General features: G+C 46.9%; 1 protein-coding gene across 1 annotated transcript; it reads right to left on the minus strand.

Moving 5' to 3' along the window:
• Positions 1-6,424: 6,424 nt before the first annotated feature.
• LRRC47 (leucine rich repeat containing 47) lies at positions 6,425-15,272 on the minus strand. Its single transcript, XM_055001970.1, has 7 exons — positions 14,553-15,272; positions 12,390-12,851; positions 11,264-11,380; positions 10,098-10,213; positions 9,095-9,197; positions 8,287-8,376; positions 6,425-7,870 (listed from the first exon to the last, which is right to left on the minus strand). Exons 1-7 carry the CDS (start codon positions 15,204-15,206, stop codon positions 7,634-7,636), a joined length of 1,779 nt encoding a protein of 592 aa, XP_054857945.1. The 5' UTR covers positions 15,207-15,272; the 3' UTR covers positions 6,425-7,633.
• Positions 15,273-15,457: the final 185 nt, after the last annotated feature.

Raw genomic sequence — 15,457 nt, forward strand, 5'->3', positions numbered from 1 at the left:
GAGCCTGAAGAGAATGTGGTTTGGGGAGAGGGACCTCAGCAGGGTATTATGCTATAGAGTCCAGCCTCCAAAGCAGCCATTTCTCTAAAGTAGTCTGGAGATCAGTTGTACTTCTGGGAGATCTCCAGGCTCCAGCCGGAGGTTGGCAAGAATATTGGATAGGCCTCAAGTTCCAGAGCTGGAGAGAGCTGTGGGCATGGGCTCCTTGCCACTCCTGTTGGAGACATCATGCCAATGAAGGGAAGGAGGTCAGGTAGGCAGGCTACTCCTTCCAGGAGTTCTCTCTGCTATCCCAGCCAACACCAGGAAGAAACCCGTGATTGTCCAAGGAAGAGAACCCCAACAAAGCTGCAGGGTTTCTGCAGCTCCCCAAAGATGATGCTCCATTATGCCTCCTCACTTGTGATGTTCCATCCTCACAGATTCTGTATGTACAATCTGTACCCTCGGTGAAAGCCAGTGTGATGCAGTGGTTAGAGTGTCCGAGTCCTTCCCATTCCCCTCCTCCACAAACCTGGTATTCAGAGGTACATTGTCTTGGAGCATGTAGGTTCCATTTAGTTGTCACAGCTAGCAGCTCTGAATATAGTTTAGTCAAAGTAGGGTTTCCCCAGTTTTCATTGCTTTCAACGGTAGATTAATCAACTCTCCAGTTCTGGGTTTGGAGAGCTAGCGCACACATTTTCTAAATATTTTTTTTCCAAGTGGGATGCTAATGTTATTAAGAAAAGACAGATCCAGAGGAGTTAGCTGTGTTAGTCTATAGTCGCAAAATAGTAGAGTCCAGTAGCACCTTTAAGACTAACCAACTTTTTAGTAGCATAAGCTTTCGAGAACCACAGTTCTTTGTCAGATGCATTTCAAAAGCTTCATGATAGCTTATGCTACTAAAGGGTCTCAAAAGCTTATGCTACTAAAAAGTTGGTTAGTCTTAAAGATGCTACTGGACTCTTTACTATTAAGAAAAGATAAGGATCTATCAACCCATAGCCTTTTCTTCAAATGACAACAGTTTGCATTCTGTCCATTAAATTGCTCAGGTATGTTGCATTTTCTCTGATCTGCTAAAAAATGATTGGCTTTTATTGAAAGTGACTGAAATGATTCAAAAGAAAACAATGGAATAATTTTATTAAAATATTCCTTAGGGAAGGGATTCTTAGCTCTCTGATCTTTCCCACCCTCCATAAATTCCCATCAGTGGCAGGTGTGTATATGGGAGAATTTTTTCTCTCTCTTTGTTTTTCCTATTTAGAGGTTCAGGAACATTCAGATTTAAATTGATTAATCAGTCAAAATATTTCAAGTAAGATTTGGGTCCAGTAGCACCTTGGACCCGAGTCTTGCTCTTCTACTACAGACCAACACTGCTACTCACCTGAAACGAACATTTAAAGTAGCATCCTTTATGAACTCTGGTCCTTTACTAGTCAGACGTTAGAGCCAAAGTTTAAAAAGATGCAGTTGACTCAAGATTACAAAAACTTTGGAGGCAATACAGATGGGTTTAGAGGCATATGCATGCATGCCATCTGATGGATTAAGTTGCCTTGTCTCTTGTTAATCTGTTTTGCTATTTATAAAGTAAGTGGGGCATTGTCTTATCGGGGTAAAAAAAAATGAGGGTGTTTATACCAAGGCTTTTTATATGGCAAGAATTCCTGTTACCCATCTGCTAGGAGAAATGAGAATTCTTTGCCCCTTGTTCTTTCCAGTTCTCGGAAGGCATTTCTATGACGGCTTGCTCCCCTGCGGGCAAAGGACTATTGGCTGTTTCTAGATAGATCTGCGAACCCTGCTTTTCATTTCAGCCTAACTCTGGGCCTGTTTGCAAAGGGCCACCCGTGGTGGCAACTGAGCCAGGAAGAGCAAAACGGGAAGGATGAAAGCAGGAGGCTTCTAAAGAAGTGTTTTCTTTTGAAAAAGGCAAGGAGAGAGAACAACATTAAAACTGCCAAGGAAACTTGACCTATGGTCAACCTCCTCGTATCTAGTCCCGCCCCCACCCCCAGCTTTTGCCAAGCTCAAGATGGAGGTGGGAGCCCTCCGAGCTTTAGCAGAAGGGACAATGTTTCGGGGCAGGGGAGGAAGGCGATGCTGCAAACCAGTGCAATGGTTTGCACTGCGATCGTCATTAGAATTTCTAGACTATGCCATGCAATTCTGCTAAGCTATTGCACTTTTTGATTAAACGGTTTGCAGTGCAATCGTCATTAGAATTTCTAGACTACGCCATGCAATTCTGCTAAGCTATTGCACTTTTTGATTAAACGGTTTGCAGTGCAATCATCATTAGAATTTCTAGACTACGCCATGCAATTCTGCTAAGCTATTGCACTTTTTGATTAAACAAGTCTCTGCCCTGAGGGGCTTACAATCTGAGGAAGAGGCAAGTTGAATACATTCAAAATTAAACTTGCCCTGCCTTGGTTCCTAGGGGTCTTGCACTGTCCTGTAGGTTCACGGTGAAGTTTTGCATGGTGAGAACTGTAGCATTCCTTTCTTAAGAACAAGTTTCTAGCCCTCATGTATGTGGAGGAACATCAGGAAAAAAAATCTGGGGCTGGCAGAGGGTTAGAAAACAAAGGAAGCAAGAGAGTTCTCAGAGGGCTGGGATGGTGGTTCAACAAAATGAATTGTTTCAAATACATTCAGTGATGTTGTGTGCCAATGCACTCATCCGTGTATTTTGAATAATTTTTTTTCAAGCTTTCAACTTGAACATTTCCCAAGCTAAAATGTTCACTGGGGAACCTCCACCCACTGCAAATGAGTAGTACACATAGCAATATCACAAAGAGGACTGCTGAGCCCTCGCCCCATGTCTTGGGAGTGTGACTTAGGACAGTTATGGAACAAAGGGGGGAGTTTAACAGTAGTAGGCAAGCTGTCTTATCTGCCAAGGGAGGAAGGCCTGTTTTGCATTCACATGGTCCTGGATTCTAATCCCTGGCCTCTGTCTGAAACCTTTCAGCTGCTCTCCCCCATTTTTGAAACTATTCCAGCCTGTTAAAGAGTTCTGGAGGAAGGGAAGGCAGCATGATGTAGCCCCATCTCATCAGATCTTGGAACCTAAGCAGGGTCAGTAATTGGATGGGAGACCACCAAGGAAGACTCTGCAGAGAAAGGGAATGGCAACCCCCCCCCCCTGCTTCTCCCTTGCCTTGAAAGCCCCTGGCTAGGGTTCATTGCAACTCAACAGAACACATGTATGTGAGGAGTTCTAGAGCACTGAAACACCCGTTCATACTTTCATGACATATTGCTTGGTCCTAATAAAAGGAATTGCCCTGATCTGGATAGCCCAGGAGAGCCTGATCTTGTTGGATCTCAGAAGCTAAGCAGGGTTCATCCTGGTCAGTAATCGGATGGGAGACCTTCAACAAAGACCAGGGCTGCAGAGGCCGGCAATGGCAAACCACCTCTGTTAGTCTCTTGCCATGAAAACACCACCCGGGGTGGGTAGGTGGGTGTTACCATAAGCCAGCTATGACTTGAGGGCACACTCTCCAATAAAAGAAATTAAGTGACTTTTGTTTTTGGATTCTGCTATGGACCCATGCAGCTAATATGCAACCTCTTTCTGCATAAAGATACGAATTCATACTGTTGATCCTTCTTGATTGGCATTGACTGGAAGCGACACTGCAAATTCTCAGGCAGAGAAAGGACATTTTCAGTGCCTACTTGAGATGCTTTAGAAGATGATACGAAAGTGATTCTCTGTGGGCAATGCAGAATTACTGAGCTAGATGGGCCAATGGTCAGACTGGAAAGAAGGCCCGTCTGTTTATTAAATTGTAACCCAGCATCATATTTTGCCAGCGGGAGAGGGGGTTGGGTGCATAGGCAACTAGGCCTTTCTCCTGAAGCAAAAATTCTTCCTTTCACCCTCCCTAATTTCCTGATTTGGCGGGGGGGCGGGGGGGGGGAAGAGAAGGAAAACAGGGAGGCAAACTACAAGGCAGAGCGGCAGAAGGAGCTGTACTGTGCCCCAGCCGTCAAAGATGCAGGGATTCAGTCTTTGATAGGGCAGCTTAGGTGCTGCCAAAATAAACAGGAGGGGATGTTGGCTGTAGGCCAAAAGCGGCAAAAGGGGCCCTGTGAGCCGCCCACCCTAGGATGTCAGGAATGCTGTTGCCATAGGGCTCCCACGGCACAGCTGTGCAGCATGTTTGGATAGCATCCTTTGCACAACTGGAATGTCGGGGCAGGGAGCCTCTGGGACGGATCCCCTCCCCCGGCCAAGCACAGCACTGTTTCTCCACAGAAAAAGAAACAAAGCAAGAGAGACAGATTATGTGCCTCACTGCAAGAAATTTATTTTTAATGTGCAAACTTCTGAATTACACATGATTCTTTGGACAGAGATAGTGAAGCTGCGAGACAGGGTCAGCCTATAGCTCCACCTTGTTAAGTCTTGCGCACTCTCAAACTGCAATAAATCTTTGCGGCCTCAGGTAGAGACACTTTCCCCAGTCCTGTAGCCTGCTTTCCTTCTAGCATGAGATGTGAGATGAATCTGGGAACTTCTGTCTCAAAAGGATGGCTCCTTTCCAAAGTTCCTAGAGATAGACTCCGGTATCACAGCGGACTAGTGTGATACGCAAGGAGGCTGGCTACCCACTGGGGATGCTGGGTCCAAATAGTTGCTTGGGGGAATTTCTGGAAGCCAGGGTGGCCGTTTGGTCAAAACCCTAGTTCATCTCCAGAATCAGCCAGGCTTTCTTGGTAATAGTCACCAATCGCTCCTGAGAGAAAGCAACCTGCTTCCGGGAGCTCATGTTTAATATTCCCAGTCATGAGGAAAATTTTATCCACAGCAGCTGTACTGTAGTCTGATGAAACTACAGGGGTTCCCCCACAATCTTTTTGAGCCTGCGGGAGAGCGGGTGGTGGTGCCACCTCAAAATGGCTGCCTCAGAAGGCGGAGCCAGATGGAATACCTCCCTCCTCACACCTCAGAGGATAGGGGTGCCATTCCCCCACGCCCAGGGTGGGGGAACCCCTGCTCTTACCCTCCTCCCATGGGACCACTTACTTGGCTGGCAGGTGTGTGTGCGCGCACTCCCCCTCGGGCAGCATGGCATGCTCCCATGCCCACAGTGGCCCAAATCGCGCTCTGCAGTGGGCCAGTTTTGGGCCAAATCATGCCCTGCAGAAGGGCATTCACCCCTCAGGGAGCACCCTTTGACCCGCGTGATGATGTCACTTCCCGGAACTGATGTCATTGCACAAGCACATGAAGAAACAACCCAAGGAACCAAGCAAGGGCTCCCAATCTCCCACTGGGGGAGTCAAGGGACCTGGCAACCCTATCCGAGGAAGAAGGAAATCCTAAAGGAGGAAGTGAAACCACACACTAAGGAAAGCCCGGGCACTTACCAGCTTGCACTAAGTCAAACTTATTGGAGCCCCACTTGTGTTTTCCGTTGTGTATGATCTTGTGCAGCCAGTTTCTGGCTACTTAAAATACACAGAGAGGAAAGCGTTGTTTCCGCGTAAGATCTTGTGCAAGCCCAACTGTGTTAAGTCTAACAAAATCTGTGGCAGGGTATGAACTTTTGTGAGTCACAGCGCACTTCTTCAGATACTGTGACTAAAAAGCTCATACCCTGCCACAAATTCTGTTAGTCTTATAGGTGCTACTGGACACTTGCTCTTTTCTACTGCTACAGACAAAGTAACATGGCTACCCATCTTGATCTTATGTTGTCTGTTAAATGTTTCCACTTGTGTACTGCTGGATCTAAGCCATTACCAGCTAGCTAGGGCTATACAAGTGGTGGTGTCACGGCTACAAAAGACTGTTTTTGAAATCCACCAGGCACCCTTCCTTGATGGTGCTCAGGAATCAGGTGAAAACATGGTATTTGTTCTGGACTTCTTTTATTAAATCATGGCAAGGGCTACTTTATAAAACAACCACCAAAACGAACAAACAAAAAAAACCCATACAGCACTTTCTCCAAGAACTCAGCCCCAACCAAAGAGGCAAAATTAAAACTCTCATCAAAATAACAGCATTTAGACAATTGGCAGCTGCCTCAAAGTTGTTGGTTCCCCACAAGGTGTTAAGTCAGCATTAGCTAGAGATCCAGATAGAGCAGCTTTGAAACTCAGGCAAAATAAAGGCTATTTAAAAAGAACCAGGGCAGACTTTGTTATAAACCTTAAAAAGGGGAGACAGGTATTTTTCTCTCTTCAGCAGAAAAGTACTTCAGTTGGCTTGGTTAAGCTCCATGAGCATCAAGTCTGGATAATTTGCTTAGCAACAAGCACCATGGTTAGTACATCAAAAATAGAGGTGCGGCATATGTAATGGATAAGAGACTAATTCTGAAACGGCTATTCTGAGAAGTGAAAATTCTGAGCCAGCCAGTTAAAAAGTGTGGCACTGAAATGACATAAACCAAAGTGCGTATGAGTTTGTATTTCCAATTTTATTCCTAATCTTTTGACACCATTTGTTGGACATATTTCTCCATGCGATCCAGTAAGTGCTAGAAACAGGATGTTAAAAAGGTACTTTAGGCATGCTCAAGAGCGGGACGTTTGAGTTCTCTTCAAATGACAGATTCTGATCCCCGCTTTGTTGCGATCTCCAACTTCTGAAAGGATCATGCGTGTGAAAAGTGGTTTACTAGGGGGAAGTGTTTGGGGCGAGGTGGAAGCTGCTAGTTCAAGAAACACAAGCTCACAGGCCCGGTTCATGCTCCAGCCACTGTGCTTCTGTGGCTTCATCTTATGCTGCCTGGCAACACACGAAGAAGAGAAACCATGAGGCTTTTCAGGATGCTCCCACTGGCGGGCATCCCATGTGATTTTGACTTCATAGGTCAAAAGAGTGTCGCGCAATGGACCCAGGGGCAAGCAGAAGCCACCTTTTCATGACACAAACCAAACTTGCTTTCAAAACTACATGTCAGTCATTTGATTCCTTGCCTGCAGCAGCTTAGGAACTGAACCAATGGGCATGAAGGCTTTTACTTTGCTGCCACCAGAGCCTCCCGTCCCAGGGATTCTCCTCCCACTCCCCCTTATGCAACAATCAAATTCACCTTAACTAGCAGAGAGAGCAACGTAAGAGGGCTAACAGTGTCAAGAGGCTTTGGATGATGTCTCCCCTTACACAAATCCGTGTTCACACACAGGATGGAGCAACTGTGTAACACTCTGTGAAAGCCCTGGCTGTTTCTTTTTACACTGGAGAGGAGGAGGTTAAAGAGCCCTTGGCTGGTCAGGAGAGAGTCAGCAATGTTGGCTTTTGCCTGCTCCTCCCATGTCAAAAAGGGAGTTGCCAAACAGGGCTGTTATTGTGAGACAATGCACCAATGAAGCTTGAGTTCCCCGGGGGCAATACCATTATTGTGTAAAAATAAATATGGTTCAGCACCGTGATCCAAGAGCAATCTGTGTTGCTTCCAGGATTGGGCATGAGGTTAGTTACGTTTGATGAACCAAAGCAGCCTTGGAATCTTCCACGAGACCTACAACATCCCATTCCGCTGCCTGAATCCTCTGCAAAGGAAAGCAGTGATGTACAACATGAAAATGTTGCAAAACAAGGCTATGGTAGAATATACACCCGAGCCCTCAAAAAGAAGCTGTGTGGCGAGGAAACCATTGGTGCTTAATGAATTACAGTGAGGAGAGACGAGACTGTACTGAGATCAGTTTTTGAAGGGTAAAGGACCTTTAAGTTGCCATCCATGTCGACCACCCGAACCTGTTCCAGCATTAGTGGGGAATTCTTGGGAACTTCTTTGAGGGCCGAGTTTTTGCATGGGAGAATCTCGTTTGATTCGGGATCAGAACTCACTTCCCCATCCTTATTCTCAGCAGTGAACTTGTTCAGCTCTGCCATTTTCTGTGATAAAGAGATCAAGATTGCACTGTGTAAGACTGATGCTTAAAGAGCTGTCGGCTTTTCCTCCCAAGCAAATGAAACGGAAATTGAAGACACAGAGCAGCAACGCATGCTCTGTGCTCAGCCTCCATTGAGTAAGAGTGGTTGGTGCAGTTGCAACAACAGACCACGGAGGGTTTTATTGCACAAAAGCCATGGACCTTTGGCACGCAACCACTACACACATAGAGGGCTCAATTTAATTGGGGTGCTGGGTGTCATAAGCAAGTTTACTTGGCACACCTGGCTTCAAATTTTAAACCGTATCTCAAATGCATTTCCTATCATACAGCAAACATAGGAATTTATAGTTAAAGAGTGTGCAGAACCAAGATTGTGGAGGAGGGGGGGGGATCAGCAACTGAGTAAGTCCTCACCAGAAGGAGAGTGTCCATCACATCTTTACAAATCTGTAGGCTGGCGGCACTTGTCACCTCCAGAAAGACATCGGAAGTTGTCTTTCCAAGCTTAACACACAGAACAAAGACACAGAATAAAGGGAAAGAAGAAAAAATTAATAACTGGACATGGATAGAAGGCTGGGCTGACCTGAGCTACCAAGAATTATCTTGTGGAATCTTATTCTGGTTCCCCCCCCCCCCCCTATTCACAGGCACCTGCAAAAGCAACAGCTCTCCCAAGGCTTTCTCCAAAGGGCTCTGAGAACACCTTTTTGCAAGGATGTCCCACAAAAGATTCTCGGCACCCCTGCAGAACTACAATTCCCAGCATTCCTTGAGAAAGTCATGAACAGTGGAACACATTCAAACTTAGTTGAAATGTGTAGAGTAGAATGCCTTGACAATGAAGTGGGAGATAAGTAGGTCTCAAAGAATTTAGAACTTGGCAGTTCAACAAGATTGCGTTGAATGTTCACTGGGCTCTCTCTCTTTTCAAGAGTTTTATGCTACAGACCAAGCATCATACTCAGGGATGAATCTCAGCTATCAAGTTCGTTTAAAAATCTTTTAGAACTTTCAGAAGCGAAACAGGCGAGCGAGAGGGTAAGATTTCAAACAGAGGTGAGAGGCTTCAGTGCCTTTGTGTAGCCCTCAACTAGCAAAAACAGATTTATGTGGAGTCACAAAAATGACACAAACCACCCCGCATCTGCCTCGTTTACGAATGTGTCAGAATCCTGCAGTTCTTGCTGTGGAATTTCAACTGATTTTAAATGATCTCTACCTTTGTCTTCTCACTGTTTGTGATGGGTGGGAACGAAATCACAGCACCCTCAGCATCTATAAGGCAGGGGTAATTCTCTTTCCCATCTAGCAACTGAAGGTATCTAAATAGAAATAAATCAAGAAAATGGAAAATGGTGGAACAACAACAACAACAACAACAAATACCCACAAGAAACAACTCCCCCCAAATAGATTTCTTGTGAACACTAAAAAAACTCATCAAACTCTAGAGAAGCTGGAAATTTCAAGAGTTTGTTTCGACTGCATTCAGTTACAGTGTGCATTTTCATGTATGTGCTCTGCAAATTTGCAGTTTCCAGCATGAAAAAGCCCATCTTTCATCCCCCAAACATGGCAGGGGTCCTAAGCATTCCTGTGGGACATGCGAGGGGGCATGTGCTGGCCAAGTGGAATTTGATACCCTGCCTTCATCCTGTATCAACAACTGCTTTCAAAATGACTCTGTTTCAAAATTTGAATAAAATAACCCGGTTTAACTGCAAGCTGGCCCACGTCTTCAGGAAAGACCAGCTGCCATGAAGCACGGGCAGGGTGATAAAAGCCCTTCCTCTGGTGTGACCTATCCGAATAATGTTAAATGGGCCTGGGCCAGGAAGATCTCAGCTTATTCTATAACAACTAATTTTCAGTATGACTTCTAGCTAGCCAAGGGCTTGGGGAAGGCAGCCAAGCCAGGCAATAATTGCTGTTCACCAGTCCTGTGCTCTGCAGACTGACACAGAGAAATGACAAAGCTGGTGAAAGGGCAGAGGCGGAGACTGGAGGCATGGAAGCCTATCGGTCTTTTACCAAATGCCCAAAGTGGCTTCTGCAAGTGAAGGGATGTGACTGGGTTCAGGAACCCCTCTCTCTTCAACTGTGTTGTTCTGCACTAACTTTCCTGCGCTGACAAAGCTTTCTTGGCCCGCTCCCTGCACTCCCCTCCCCTCAATTTCCCTCCCTCCACATGAGACATGCAGTGCCCCAGTGTTAACACTGACTTGTGCAGCCCAGAAATGTTCTGCCTCTTCTTCTGCTTCCTCTGCTCATCAGCTTCTAACTGCAGCTGGCGCAGGAGGTCTTTTGCCTTGATCTCTTTCCGGCCCAAGGGAGCAATCTGCAAGATGAGTACCAGGCAAAGGTTAAGGGCTATTCGCATCAGCACCAGTTTTTGGATGAGCTCCACAGTATCCCTTAAACCGCAGCTCTTTTGGAGGGGGCATCACCCCAAAGCAACCTCTTACTATGAGAGAGCCCGGGATGTAGCCCAGGTTGTAGCCAGGCAGCTTCCCTTCATGCCCGGATCCACCTCCAACTGAGGGCTCTCCCTGTCAATGAGACAGAAGCAGCCACGTGTCCATTCATGCCATGAGCCAGCTTCAGCTGCAAATTTCATGCCCAAAGAAGGTTTTATATTGGATTCATTCATTATGAGCTTATTGGTTTAGGATAAACTTTATAATCAAACTGATTTAACAGGACTGAGAAATGAAACCCTATCATTTAGGGAACGGACCAACTCTGCCTGATTAAAAATCATCAAATGTATCAGCTGGGAAAAAAAAGATACTAAGAAAAATAATTGAATTCAGTGGAGACATCTCACGGTCACAGTTGAACAGAATTTACTTGACCCAGGTTTTATCACATATTTTCTCAGGGGAGCCCATGCTGCTGCACGAAGCGTCCCTTCTGCCATTTTACTCTCACAACAACCCTGCTGTGTGGTTTTATTAAAGGGTATTCAGCTGGCCACAGCTGGAGAACACATGCTGGACTGTTTGTGGGCTCAGAAAGAGTCAACTGAATAGCAAGTCTTCTGCTTGCCATGTGCCTTTAAGAATGTAAGAATTCTGCTGGACCAGTGGCAGCATCCTGTCTGCCAACCAGGAGGACCAACAACAGGTCATAGAGGACAGGGTTCTCCCGCATGTTGCCTCCTGGTACTTCTAATTCAGAGGTGTACTGCTTCTGAATGCAGAGGCTCCCTTGCTCACCATGGCTAGTAGCCAGTGATAGGCCTATCCGTCCATGAATTGGTCTAATTCCCCTTTTAAAGCTGTCTATGCCTGCAACCATCACTGCATGATCTGGCAACAAATTCCACATTTTAATTCATATATCCACAGGAACATCAGTTCCCAATTCCATCTGGGGTACATCTCACCTTCAAATCGTCTGGAGGTCGAGCATCATACAGGAGAGGACCTTTAACCAGTCGCAAATCATGAGTGGCGATGGTGGCTGCCGTTCGCTTGTCACAGATGTCCTCGTGGAGTTTGGTCTAAAATTTCAACGAAGGCATCAAATAAAAACGTTGGTTACTGGCATCAAGAAATAGCCGCGCCCTTTCTTTCACCGCACTGACTCTTGTCACATCAACTACCCTGAGAGAGAGTCAGAAAAGGAAAGCAGTCAAGGATCGGCGGAGCTTTTCCCTACTCTGACAACATTGCCTATATTTATCAGAAGGCCCCCTGAACCATTCTTTGCTCTGCTTGTTGATTCAAGTGGAGTGTGCGGCCTCCTGGAAAAGCTAGCTCTGTACCAAAACAGCTAAATGAGGGGTGGGGGGGGGGGAAGAACAATTCTATTAAGCTCCATCTTAATAACCACCAAGGGAACTACTGCAGAAATAATCGTAAGGGCAGGGCAAACCCCAACTCCCACTCCGACCTAAAGATACTTATTTGCCTCGATCACAGGTTGAGGGAGCAAAGATGTGTGCTGTAGGGGAGCAACTGCTTTTTGTTCTGCTGCCAATACTGGAGCAGCGCTAGAAAAAAGCTGGCCCTCTGGCATGGATACTAAATATAGAGCAAGAAAATCTGTTAATTTATTCTTGGATGGAGGATCTTCGCTGAGGCCAAACACAACTTTGTTCCATTAGATTTGTAAACCACCTCAAGAAGCCTAAAGATAGGATGCACCTCTTCAGAACAAAACAAATACCCCTTTTCTAATGAGACAAGCTGCCCCCTCCCCAATGCACAGAGGAACAAATCTAATGTGCGATCACAGAGAAGCATTTTGGGATCATAGAGCCATTATTCTTCATGCTGCAGTTTGGAATTTATTTCTTTGTTCTTCAGCTGTGGTTGTTTTTTTTTTTTTGCTGAATTAACACTATTTGATTGTAATCTACTACATGTGACTAACCTGCTGTCATTAACTGTCAATATTCTCCAGAATGTTTCATACTTTATCTTTATGGGACAAGCGTAATAACTGGACAAATACTTCACTATCAGCAGGATCAGGCCCATTAACCAACCAACAATTTTTTCATATACCTGAAGAGAAAGAAACCTCTTCAAAGCATTGCCTGCCTGGAAGTCCATTCCTTTCACCACGCAGCACACGATATAGGGACGGACTTCTTTGACTCTTGGGTTGGCTTTCACAATTACTGGAACTGGATTCTCGGAGATGTGGAGCACTCTGACCAGCAGCTTCTGTGCCTCTTCTGTCTCGTCATCTTCCGAATCACTATTTGCTTTTTTCTTTGGCTTCTCTCTCTTCTTCCGCCGAGCCTCCTCTTTGTCTGCGCCATCCTGTTTTCCTTTCCCTTTGCCGCTCCCTCGCCCTCCAACTCGCAAATACTCCAAGATGGATTTTGTCTGGCAACTGTTTACCATCTTCTCAAGGCGTTTGTCTTTCAGGGCATTGCCTTTCAGATTGACATCTTTCAGCTTTGGACAGTCTGCTAACTCCGCAGGGATTTCAGACAGTTTGTTATTGGAGATGTCCAAGGTCTACAAAAAGAAAAGAATTTAAGCAAAAAGCATATGAAAAGTGCATGACTTTAAACAAAGAGGAGCAAATTTGTCATTTTCATCATATTCTTCTTCTAAGTATCTCAGAATACCGCACACACTTCTTTCTTACCCTCCACCCCCAAAATTCCACATAAGTGGCCAAGTGACAGTTTAAATTGGAAGGGGTGGTCTCAGAAACTAGTCTGACATTCTAATCACTCCACAGTAGCTCACTTTGATGCCCAGACAAGGCCATGCATTCAGTACAGCAGCAATCTCATATCCAGATTTTTTTAAAAAACCCAAAAGATCTGAGGACCTTGTAAGGTTTTAACAGTCACATGATAATGTCACCTCTTTCACTGCAGTCTTTCCTAGGTTCAAGTCCTATAAATACCTCAACCTTCAACCAAGAGCTGACAAATCGAAATAGCTCATTCTGGCCCCTTCCTTGAAATGCCCTGCCTGTGATCAGGTAGGGTAATCCAGGAAGTTTTTATAAAGGCAATAGGGTTACATTGTAACATAATGGTTCAGGAGATATTTTAATGAAGGGCATGGATCTGTGGACTTTACTACTGTGCACAGCATGTGTTATCTGTTGCTAAAATATCTGTTCCCAGTTATTCGACATGTCATGTTTGACATGTTTGTACTTATTCTGGTTCAGATTTCTGCAATCCCAATTCTCTTACTTTGATTATTAAAGGTGTCCTATTGCATTGTGTAATCTGTCTATAAGACTCAATGAGAAAGGCAAACCTCTCTTTTCATAGCTCAGCCCCAGATGTAAAGAATGGGACTCTCGAGGCACTGACTGAAACCTGCTTAATTTTCCTGAGCCTTTTGACAAACAGCTTCTAATGTTTCTACATTTTAACAGACACCTAAGGAAAAGCCACAGCAACAAGTACACTTTAGGTTAGTAGTTGTATTAGCCTGTAGTAGAACAGCAGGACTGAAGTTCAATGACACTTTACAGACCAACATGATTTTCAGGGTATAAACTTTTAAGAATCAAAGCTCCCTTTTTCAGAACGGAAGAAGGCATCTGAAGAAAGAATCTCTGATCCCTGAAACCTCATACCCTGAAAATCTCACTGGTGTCTAAGCTACCACTGGACTCAAATCCTGCGACACCAACGAAGCTCCGTTTCCACACTTTCCCCCAGGAAGACAATTAACAACCATGTGCTAATACACCATTCTTCTAGACAGATCAGCGCCCACTCAGAGTGGTCAACAAAGTGATATTATTATCCCCACAATACAGCTGGGGAACTGAGGGCTGAGAGGAGTGGCTCACCCAAGGCCACCTACTGAGCTCAAGACAGTAGGGGGATTTCAACCAGCAGGCTGCCGATTTGCAGCCCGGACACTTAACTGCTATGCTACAGCAGCACTGATTGATATGTAATATGCTCGATTGAGATATAATATGCTCAAACAGTGTGTTTTTATATTACCCTTCTAACAGATCTGTACCCACTCAGTGCAGTGAACAACGTAAGATTATTCTCCCCATAATACAGCTGAGGAACTGTATTCCCCATCAATACAGATACAAACTGTATTTCCCCACAATACAGGTAAGAGAAGAGGCTTACTCAAGGCCACCTATTGAGCTCAAGGCAGTCGTGGGATTCGAACCAACAACAGAGCTCTGATTCGCAACCCAACCACTTAACTGCTATTTACCTTGAGGCCGACCAGGCGGGCGATCTCGGGGCCGAGCTCCTCCAGCTCGTTGCCGGCGGCTTCGAGGGTGCCGAGCAGGGGCAAGGGCGGGGCGCGGCTGGGCGCGGGCAGGAGGCCCCCGGGGAGGGCGCGCAGGCAGTTCCCGCCGAGCAGCAGCTCCTGCAGGGCCGGGGCGTGGAGGGCCAGGCCGGGCCCCAGCTGGCGCAGGCGGTTGCGGCGCAGGTTGAGCAGGCGCAGCTCGGGCAGGGCGCCGGCGCTCCCTCTGGCCTCGCCCGCCCCGGCCTCGGCGCCGCCCAACTCGGGGGGCAGCTCCTCCAGCGCGTTGCCCGAGAGGTCGAGGACGCGGAGGGTGGGCGGGAGGAGGCGCGCTGCCTGGGCCAGCCCCGCCGGGCCGAGCGCGCAGCCGGGCAGCGCCAGCGTGTGCAGCCCCGTCAGCCGCCCCAGGGCCGGGCCCGGCTCCCTCAGGCAGGCGCAGCCGCCGCGCACCTCCAGCGAGCGAAGCGACGCCCCCAGCGAGCCCAGGGCCGACGGCAGCCGGCCCCCCGCCGCACGCACGCGCCGCTCCAGCTCCGGCCCCGCCGTCAGGCTCAGCTCCCGCCGGCCGGAGTCCGTCACCTCCGGCCAGGCGCCGTCCTCCTCGTTCACCGCCGCCATCGCGCCTTCCCTCACGAGCAGCCGCTTCCGGGGTTAGGACACCGGATGTAAAATCTTCAAGGCGGTCTAGGGAACCGCGTGCGTAGAACTATCCCTCTCCCCCCGTGACCGGCCTCTCTCCCGTTCCTAACGGAAGTCGAAGAGTCTCCGCCCTCTTATTTGTGGGCGGGGCTATTATACCATAGATTTTAAAGGGTAGAACAGCCACCTGCTACCGGTAGCGATCGCTTCTGGTCTCAAATGGAAAGCGA

Source organism: Eublepharis macularius, chromosome 17 (genome assembly GCF_028583425.1).
Source record: "Eublepharis macularius isolate TG4126 chromosome 17, MPM_Emac_v1.0, whole genome shotgun sequence".
NCBI classification, from domain to species: Eukaryota; Metazoa; Chordata; class Lepidosauria; order Squamata; family Eublepharidae; genus Eublepharis; species Eublepharis macularius.